The sequence below is a fragment of the Propithecus coquereli genome, unplaced genomic scaffold, assembly GCF_000956105.1.
Source record: "Propithecus coquereli isolate 6110/MARCELLA unplaced genomic scaffold, Pcoq_1.0 Scaffold90, whole genome shotgun sequence".
Taxonomy (NCBI): domain Eukaryota; kingdom Metazoa; phylum Chordata; class Mammalia; order Primates; family Indriidae; genus Propithecus; species Propithecus coquereli.
The window spans coordinates 528083-539135 of NW_012155285.1; the positions used below are offsets into that span (position 1 = coordinate 528083).

The following is an 11053-nucleotide window of genomic DNA, read 5'->3' on the forward strand; positions in this document are numbered from 1 at the left end:
ATTGCTACCAAATTAATGATCTCTATTTTCCTATGTTCTTTTTTAAAAGCCATATTTAGGGATTGAATTTAATAACCTTTTTCCATGTGACTTTTCTTTAATCTATAAATGTGATGAATTTCATCAATGAGTTTTTGAATTTTGAATCATTCTTGCAGTCCTGATACACCTTTACATGATCGTAATATGTTTAGTGTTTGTTTGAAATTGGTGAGTTAATATTTTGTTAGGATTTTTCATTTCATCTATAAAGTGGGCCTATGTATGATTTACTACTATCCTTATCTGTTATAAGAATCAATACCAAAATCATTTCCATTTCCTACCATTCCTCAGGTTACACCTTAGGAAGAAACAGCATTGGCAAGAAGTAGTCAAGCTGATTTATAATCACACAGCCCCAGGGGGTGGGAAGGAATAAAGGTGTGACTGGGCATTGGAGAGTGCTATCACACATAACTTTATTTTCATCAGTTCTGCACATTAGATGGTTTTTAACGTTTGCTTGATGCTATCTTGTTGACATACAGCACCAGAACAATTCTGTCTGTTGTTGCAGAATTTTGTAATAAAAGGGAATCAATGATTGTCTTGAGGCAAAAGCAGGAACTACAAGGCAATATTTTACTACATCCCCCAGGCTAGCCACTGCCTTTGGATATAACACTCCGCTCTATTTCACATTGACCACACATACACACACACTCACACACACACGCATGCATGCACACTTGTGCACACACATCCATACACACATTCTAGAAGTCATGAATGGCTTTATTCTCCTCAGATTTTCTGTCTTTTTGGTACTTTATTGGAATCCCTGTTTCCCTCTAGCTTCTATAATTCCTTCAGACATGACTTTGGGGTGGCAGCAAGAAGCCTGCCTATTTTGACATCGTGATTGGAATAAAAGCCAAAAAGCTTGCTTTTTAAATGGACAGTTTGATGAATTTTTCTGTTAGCGGCTAAACAAATTTTTATAATTTGCATATCTTTATTTCCACAAAGTGAACTAGTAAGGCAAAGCATGCCTGTATAATTTTCATAAATATGTGTTTTTATCAGTTAATATGCAGTGATCTGTCATTTGAGAAAACAATTTTTTTCTTTTTCAAGCGAGTGTTTTTAACAGTGGTAGTCCTAACATCAGTGTGAAGAGGGAGCAATATGTTACAATTTAGTTGTACCATATACGTTTATGCTTCAGAAAGACATAATTTGTTCTGCTATAGATTTGTAACTAGAAAGTAGTAAACCATCAACACTTGAAATTACAAATCTTTGAAATCCATGGATTTGGCTTTTCTCTAATCACATTTATGAGAATTTACTAATCTCTTTGAAAAAGGAAAAACACAGAAGGCAGAACAGAAAACCATATAAAAGGAGGAACCCGTTGGCTTGCATATAGCAAAATAACTCAAGGAAAATAAATTAAAAGAAATCTGAAGATTTGTTCCTAAGAAATAGCAGAGGAAATTTGTAACTGCACACATTTAGAAATTGTCTACATACAAGTGGATCACAGGAAGAGGAAATTATTTTTCTTAATTCTTTCGAATGCCTTCTGTGTGACTCTACCAAATGGAACTGCAAACAAAGCATATTCCATTTGCACCTGCTATTTACAGCGGCCCATGAGGAAGAGGGTAGGTGGAGATAAACGCTTTGGTCTTTCAGATGATGATGGCTCTTTTTCATATTCACCTCATTTGAAATGTTTACTCCCTGAGCCTTGAGTTGTGCTAGATTCTTCTCATCTCTCTCCAGAAAGCATTGGAATGGGTCAGCATAAAAGAAAATATAAAGCTTTACCCTCCACTTTTGCACACATGAGAAAATTCAACCAGTTCGCATTCTGGGTACTTCAATCATGGGCTACCCTAATGACATGCTAGGACTCTGAGGGCAAGAACCATATCTGGTTCCGTTCACCATGTACAGCAATGTCTAACATGCAATCCTGGAAAAAGTGTGCAAAAGTCGATCGATGTCTGTTAAAAGAATGAAAAATACCTAATTGACTTGTGAAAGAAAATCAGAATCCATTTTTCTCTTTTGCTCTCAAATTCTCCAGGAAACTCACTTGAGTCCATGGCCAAAGGTATATGATGCCCAAGGGAACTAGGCTCCAAGAGGGTTGTCTAGAGGTTTAGAAAGTCTCTGCAGTCAGTTCAACCACTGAGCAAGTACAGAATGAACAATCCTTAGCCGTAAGGCTTTTAAAGGATTGTGAAGATTGCTAGTCTAACCTTTCCAAACTCTCAGTCTAGTTATGGAAAAAAAGCAAAGGCACATGAAAAAAATTAAAAGAAATAAGGTCCTACACATCAATCTGAAAAATTGAATACTATAGATCAAAAATTTGCTGTGTGAACTTTAAATGCTCCTATCCAGGGACAAGATCCATGTTTTTGGAGTTAGCTTGTGACTTTCTTTGGGGAGAGGGGCTTAGAAATGTTCTTGAAGGATGTGGCTATACTCTAGATCTGAGGATTAACATGATCAGAGGCATAAGGTGCATATGATCAAAGGATATGAAGGTATAAATAAGACTTCCCTGACTAGAGTTATGGATAAAAGACTGTCTAATGAATGACGTCATAGGTTGAGTTCCTCAGATAATGGTAACAAAATCTGAAACACAGGAAGTTTATTAAGGAACGCCCTTGCAATCAATTCCCAAAGAAAAGAGTTCCTTTCCTTCTCTAAGAAGGAAAGCTTAGGCAGAGGTAGATAGAGTTTTGATATAGAGAAGGCTTCACCACACAGGTAGCTCTGAAACCAAGATGATGTTTCAGAGTTGTCTCCAGCTGGGACAAAGAGGTCAGACCGTTTTACCCTACATCCACTAGGCATAGGATGACGATGCTCTGGGAAGGGAGCATGACCGTGGGCCAATAGACACTCTTCAGCAAAGGCAATCCCTAAATGAAGGATTTCTGCTGGCAGAACTCTCAGCTGAGGGAGCAGTCATGCCAAACGATAATGAAAATAGTAATGTGAATGTTATGACTTGCATGTATATGATGATTTTTATGTTTTCTTTTTTAAAAAAATTTCAGAATATCACAGGCGTACAAAATGCTTTCACACTACATATTTCCTCAAATGTCAAAAGAACCTTATGAAGTGACCCTCTGTCACCATTACCCTAACTTGACAAAGGAAAATTTTCAATTTTAATATAGTTACCTAGAGATAACTGGGTGAAACAACGGCATCATCAACAGGAAATTCCCCTGATTCTTAACACTTAGAGTATACTTTCTTTTATGATCCTACCATGTAGCAAAGTTTAATTTCATTGAATATGGGGCCAGGTATCTCTAAGACCCCAAAATGGCCTCCTTGTCACATTAAATTTGTGTGTCTGCTTTATACAAAATAAGTTCATTTTTCTCCATGTTTTTCCTTTTTTATCTTCAAAATTTTCATCCTGTTCTACCTCTTCCTCTGTTCCACTTAGAAACAGCAGTATAAACAAAGTCAAAATTTTTATATTGCTATGAGTTAAATTTAATGTATCGAGGACCTCAAATTTCTTAAAACATTGTAAAAACATCTGTATAATTTTTATCCATTATAGGAATAGTCCATAAATTTTGTATTCCTCCTTCCAATTTGCCCCCTTCTCATTCTAGTTACTGAATAGACAAGGATACTTCATTAAAATGTCCTCTAACCAACAAAGTTTCTCATTATTTCAAAAAAGTTGCACAGTAAAAGTTCATCATAATGGAATATGTTTTTAACTTAAACTGGATATACTAAGAAAATATTATCTGAGCTCTCCAAGTCTTAGGAGTCTTATTTTATATTTGAAAGCCAACAGAAAACAATGGACTTAATTGTTAATATTGTATCTATTTTTTTATAATTTCTCAAATATGTGTTCAATAATCTACCAGGTGTTTGCCATCCAGTCAAAGATTAATAGTAAGGTATGACTGTTATTGTCAAGATAAAAAATCCATTAATGCTTTCATTATTACCTGGAACACCATGCCCCCCCCAAAAGTACAATATAGTTAATGGGAAATTAATATTGACAATAAAAGAAAACTGGGGTTCTGTTCCAGCTACACACTATCAATGAAACCATCAGGAGGTCATTTAGTACCTCTGTGCCTCCCTTCCTTCTCTTACATTAGCATCATAAAGCCTAAACTATGAGATTCACTGAGTTACAAAAAATAACTGAAATAAAAAGTGCAGCAAAGTTAGAAGCACTTTACCAAGAGTTAATAATCTCTTTTTAATAAAAGTCCCTGCCTTGGTGAATTACCATAATTACAATAATGTGGACTCATTATAGAAATTGCAGGAGAGAAAATATCTTACCATATGAAGATAAACTCATTCTTTTGTATTTCTGTTTAGTTTCTTTTGTTCTTTGCCTGGCTTTGTGTCTGAATGTAAGTTTTGTAGGAGGAGAGGATGAGGTTCTGTTTCTGTGACTGTCCTTCAGGAGATTTACAATATATGCGTTCCCAGATCCCCCTACATCCCACGGTCATTAATGCCACTGTGTAATAAAACATCCTCTGGCACTTATCTTAAAATTGGGCCCAAATACCTATCTCCTAGAGTTGTTGCCATACATCAGTGAGAAAAACAAAGCTGCCTTGAGATAGCATCCTGGATAACGGTCAGCAGTCACTCACCCTCTCGGTGCCTTGCTTGAACCTACTGCCAGGATGCAGACCTGGGGCTCCAGAAGATTTCAAATTACTATGTGTTATACACCTTGGAACACACTAAGAAATAACCTAACCCTCAGATATTAAATATGAGAATGTGCATCTGTTTGGTCGAGCTATATAACAAAACAACACAGACTGGATGGCTTAAACAAAAAAAATTTATTTTCTCACAGTTCTGGGAGCTAGAATTCTGAAATCAAGGTGCCAGCAAGGTTGGTTTCTAATGAGGGCTCTCTTTCTGGCTTGCAGAGGGCCATCATCTCATGGTGTCCTCACATGGCCTCTTTTTGGGGGGGGGGTGAAGGAAGAGAGGGAGAGAAACAGAAAGAATGCACTGTGGTGTCTCTTCTTACAAGGTTATAAGAACACTAGGTCCTGTTGGATCAGGGCCCCACCCTTATAAATTCATTGAACCTTAATCACTTCCTTAGAGGCCCCATCTCCAAATATAGCCACACTAGGAGTTAGGACATCAATATATGAATTTGGCCTTGAGGTTTGGGTGGGTTGGGGGGCACAAACATTCAGTCCACAACAGAAGGCTAAAGATCTACCATATACTGTTTGTGCTGCTTTTTGTTAACTTAACTTTGAAGCATAAGCATTTGCCTTAGGTCACGAAACCACCATAAATGTGTAGTGGTTTGTATGTCTAATGTACTGCGATAAGAGTATGTATTCTAATTTATTTAGATATTTTATCTCTCCATTATTGGGCATGTAATTAATTTATAATGTTCTTACCCTTATAAATAATAACAATGGAAAGAAAAATGTATGCCTAAAACTTTTCCAGTATAGTTTACTATTAGAATTCTAAGCAGTTGAATTAGTGAGGCAAAGGATGTGAACATACTAAAGATATTGATACAGATAGGGTTAGTAATCCCTTAAAAGTGAGAAATCAAATTATTGTCTATTGTTTTAATATCCAGAAGAAGAATGTTGCTTTTTTGTAATTTGAGGCATAGTGCTAAAGACAAAGGTTTAAGAGGGAATTAGTTAAAACCACGGCTGCATGGGCGAAGTTGAGGAGAATGGTTTAAAAGTATGAAAGGAAAGCGTATCATTCTTAGAGGATTTATCCGGGGTCAAACAGCAAGTGTAGGAGCCAGAGTCCTGACAGAAAAGAAATGTTAATTTCCAATTTGAAGAGATGTTAATAAGGGGTTATTTACAAAGGTGTAGGTAGGATTTAAGGAAACTACCAAGAACTAACGCAGTTGTATCCCAGTAATTATAACAGTTGAAAGCTATTACTATTTCTGAATGGGCAAGGTGAGAGAAGCCATTCCTGGAACCTACAGAGAGTCGCTGCACAGATAAGACTGTGGAACTGGGGACAAAGGGAAGGTACTATGTCCTTAGCATTTGTAGCTGTGCTTCAAGGGCTTCCGTCAAGTACTTCACTTTGTTCTTTATTTTCCCCACTGGGGGCATGCTTCTGGAGGTGAATCCACTATCATTCTGCTGGCACCTTGTGACAATTCTTCCCTTGTGACATTACTAATGAATTTGGGATAACAGAGACCATTACTCTCCTCACCCTCCACCTCTGCTCCATGTCACTCAGAAGCTCATGTACTAAACGTTCTAATTCAGGTCTTTGTTCCATTTGTTTTGTTGTTCCAGCAATGACATTATTCCTGGTGTTGCTATTCCTGGCCGCTGGGCTGCTTCCGTGCTTTCCTGCAGATGGATATGAGGTATGGTTAAGGCTGGAAATCTTTTGAGAAAAATTCAAGCAGCCATGAGAGGTAGCAAGCTACTAGACCAATTTTCAAAAGTGAGAGGGGCTAGCATGTCTGATACATCACAAATTACTCATCGGTAGCTCAGGTAGTTAACATAATTATCTTTAAAGCTGTGGTGACCAGTATAGGAGCCCCTAACCACATGAGGATATCAAACACTAGAAATACGGTCTGTCTTAATTGAGATGGCCATAAATTTAAAATACACAGCACACTTCAAAGACTGAGTACAAAAATGGGAAATAAAATGTTTCATAATGCATTTAATATTGATGACATGATGAAGTTATAATATTTTGGATATATTAGTTAAATAAAATATATTATTAATCATAATTTTATCTGTCTATTTTTTTCCTTTTTAAAGTGGTCACCAAAATTTTAAAATTGTATATGACGCTTGAATTATATTTGTATTGGACAACACAGGTCTATGGGTTTAAAAGCTAATGAAACTCCTCCTTCCCCGAGATCTTTTCTGATTTTCTTTTCTTTAACCCATTTCAGTGTGATCCTCACAGAAAACTAACAATATTTTTATATAATCTTAAGTGTCATGACTTCTTTACATACATGGATACATTTAATTTTCATAATTGCTGTGTGAGAATAACTAGGCCTGTTTGTAAATTTTAAAGAAGAAAATTTACTAAAGGTATTAGTATTTTTTCCCTACTCTTATAATAAGTATCTGAAGGGCCAAAAGCTTTAAATATTTCTAAGATGCTGCCTTGCTTCAACAATCCCAGAAATAGGATTAATTATTCTCTTCAATGATGGGGTGTGTAGTGCCCATAGAAGCTTTTTTTTTTTTCTCCTGGCCAGAAAGTCTCTGAATGTGAGGAGCTGTGGTCTTTGCTGTTTATTCTCACACCTTCCTTGAATTCCTGGCACATTAGACTAGCTAGGACTCCTCAGACTGGAGAACTCTGACAGTTGGTTCAATCTCATTTGGCATTCAGAAATACCGTGTTACCTTAATCAAATTATCAATGTGAAGACAGTTCATTTATCACCTAGGGATTCATTCAAGTAGTCTGCTTTCTTTCTAACTTATTTCCCAGAAAAATTACATTTCATGACCCTTTCAATCTCCTGTTACCTCTCTGGTTTGTTTCTTCATCTTCCTTTGTAAAAGTATTAAAAAGTTAGATGTCAGAGAGATCCAGAATTATCTTTTATGACACCTTCCCTGATCTCGAACAAGAAGAATCGATCTCTCCTTCCGCTATATCTTGTAGACCCCTCCTATCAGTTTTGTTATCACGTGATAGTGTAATTATTTATTTATGCCATGTCACCTATCTAATATAAAGTCTGTAAGGCTAGATAGATACCATATTTTATCTACTTTATTTGCAATACTTTCTATATTTCCCATCACTTAATAAAAGCTCTATTGATACTCATTTACAAAAATAAAAAAAAAACGCATCTCTCCTTCAGTAGAATTTTCATCGAAAAAGCAAGGTGAGTTAAGAAGAAGGAAATAATTACTTCTCTTTTATCTGGAACCAATTTTTATGACTTTTGAAATAAAACTACTTTAAGCAGATTTTCAAGGTCAATGGGGAACAATCCAGCAATGTTATTTTATACTTTGATGTAACGCAGAGATCAGCCTGTACTGATAATTAGCATGTGCATGCTTTCTAACTTAGGACTCAGCTGTGCCAGGTCTATTGGCACAATGCCATTCACTAATGTTCCTTGTCCTTAGGAACATAAAAGCAGGAGGGGGAAATAGAAGATAGTAGATAATGACAACAAAATGTGGTCCAACCTGTGTTGACAATATTTGGAGAGTCTTAAGGGGACTCAGTGTGAGAGGAGGAGAGGAAAACTTACCCCCATGTGTCAGATAAAAATCTATAAAGGGCCCTGTCCTTTTAGATTTATACTTCAAAATCTTGTTCAGACTCACAATACATCATATTCTTGTGTAAATTTAAATAAGCAAATGGCTCTTATCTCTTGTGCCAGTGATTCACACAACCCCACTCCACTCTTCAGACCCAGACACACACAAAAATATACACTGAAAATATTAACACATGATTTAACACCGTTATCAGTTACATTTCTGTTAATAAAAAGACAAAGTCAGCAATAGTCCATTAATTGAATGACCTCACTCCCCTCAAATTGCCTAGGAGATTTTTTTGATGTGGTAAAAACTATCTTTTGAGTGATCCCATAAAATTTGCTATGTAATACATAAAACTGTTTTACTATTGAATGCTACACATGCACTTGGACTGGGCCTAAGCATTCCTTCTCTAAATGCCAGACGTGTCGGGTGGAAGTTCTCTCTCAAGCTTCGGTGAATCACACGCCCCCACCCTTACCACTCCTTGTTGCAGCCTGAGTATGGATGTCTTAATAGTTTCTCTCATGTACCTTTGTCGTTATAAGACATTATAGCTCATATATCTAGAAAAATCACATTAAGACCTCTCTTGAAAGCAGAAATTGACATTTGTGGCCTCAGAGGAGTTCTTAGTTTGTCATGCTGAGAATTACATACCCATTCTAAAAGCTTCAATCTACTACTTTTCTATGAAAAAGTCATAGTGTCAGCTTAGATTCATTAGCAATGCTTAACAACTAATATTGACTTGGACTGAACACTTTTTAAAAATGGTCACCATTCCCTCTAACTAACTTATTTACTATTATTGGCCACTTTCAAAGTTGTTAAAATATGATTCTAATTTTTATTTTCTTTTAGGATCCAGAGTTTGCTTCTGTATTAACCTCTCGAAAAGAAGTGCAAAGGGAGATCGTAGACAAACACAATGAACTGAGGAGAGCAGTCTCTCCACCTGCCAGCAACATGCTAAAGATGGTAAGAGGCAGCGTGTAAGGGAAGGGTGTGAACCAGCTGTGGAAGGGGCAGGCAGCTGGCCACTGGCATCTCTTAAGAACTTCGTGGTTTACAAAGTTCTGCCTCTATTTTGTTATTTCCTTGGAGCTGTGTTGTGGGCAGGCAAGGAGGAATTTCTTAATTTCTCTCTGTAATGGTGAAATAAGTTGCCAACTTTATAAGGCTATTTGAGTTATGGAGGCAGAATTAAAGTCAGATCTTTGAACATCCAGTGAAAGGCCATTATGTTTTTCTGCTCACTATCTTCTCTCTCCTAATCTGGAATCCGGAATACCTTTTCCCTTTGTGTTCAATGCCAGTTAGGGTAAGTAACAGTCCACTTTTCTGGGCCCAGTATCAAAGGCCACATATATCCAAATGTGTTCAGGGAGTGAACATAAAGGAAGCAGAAATGAAGTAGGCCAGCTAATTACTGTTGGAAAAATAACCTCAATATCTCCACATGTTTATCAATATTTAGAGTATGACCATGACTAAATATTTTTTAGGTGTTTCTGCTGTGCTATCATAAATAATCTGACCATAAACTATTTTAGATTTTTCAGTCACTTAGGGTAGGCATACTGTCTATATTTCTTTGTGGGACAGAGAAAGGCACACCAAAAAATATATCTTTGATTACTATGAAAATCAGAAGATGCCTCTACAGAATTTTATAATAATATAGGTCAACCTATCAACCTGATTATAAAGCTAATGCTTCTTTGAGGCCTGAGTCATTAAGCAGATGTCCTTTTTTTCTCTCTTTGTTTTAGGAATGGAATAGTCAGACTGCAGCAAATGCCCAAAAGTGGGCAAACCAGTGCACGTACCAACACAGTACCGCACAGTTTCGAAGAACCAGTACGTAAATTAGTAAATATTTGTTGAATAAATGAGTAAGCAAGGGACCGTTTTATGATGTTGCATTAGGAAAACTTTAAATGCTGCTTCTAATGATGTCTTTCTCAAGTTGAAATATCTCTGTAAGCAGAGATAACTTGGAATCACCACCTGTGCTTACCGAATGCTTTATATTTTACAAAAATTGTCTCACACAGTATCACATTTGTATCTTTCAACCAGCTCATGAGTAAAGCAGGTTATGGATCATCTCTTTCCCTAGTTTAGAGATTATAAAACCAACTATCTGGAGAGAAATAATTGGCAACTAATGCCATACACAGGAAATTTGAAATTAGAATTTCTAACTTCTAAACCAATAACTTTTTTGTGATATTATGCACTCTGTGTTTTGAAAATAATTATTATTGTACTTATAAAATATGTTAAGTGTTGCCAAACTGTTCCTGAATTTTACTCAAAAACATTTAACATTAGCATTTACTTTTACTATTTTCTTTTTAATTTTTCATGCCAAGTAAGCCAAGACTTTTATATGTTCTGGATGTCTAAAGCGCATACTATATTAGACTACAAGACATTACCTCTACCTTAAGAATCATCAGCAAGCAATATGTTATCGAGATAAAATATTATGTGGATGAACTATTAGATAAAATATTTATTGAATTATCAAAAATAACACAGATAAAGGCAAACCCAATTTGAAAGTAGTAAATAACTGGCCTGTCTGGAGGATAGGGTTGCCATTGTTTTATATTTTTGATACTATAATTATAATAAAATTATGAAAGGAAGTGACTATATCTAGCAGAAGATTGAAAAAAATAGTCTTAAAGATCCCAATCTACTGTTAAAAT

The 11053-nt window shown here is 36.1% G+C and overlaps 1 protein-coding gene across 1 annotated transcript in view; it reads left to right on the forward strand.

Moving 5' to 3' along the window:
* The window catches only part of LOC105826642 (cysteine-rich secretory protein 3-like), a 24201-nt gene that overhangs the window by 3492 nt on the left and 9656 nt on the right, over nucleotides 1–11053 (forward strand). The window contains exons 2-4 of the mRNA XM_012664639.1: nucleotides 6342–6415; nucleotides 9195–9311; nucleotides 10106–10193. Of these exons, the coding sequence (XP_012520093.1) occupies nucleotides 6344–6415; nucleotides 9195–9311; nucleotides 10106–10193 (277 nt within the window). The 5' untranslated portion in view covers nucleotides 6342–6343. The remainder of the gene's footprint in view (nucleotides 1–6341; nucleotides 6416–9194; nucleotides 9312–10105; nucleotides 10194–11053) is intronic.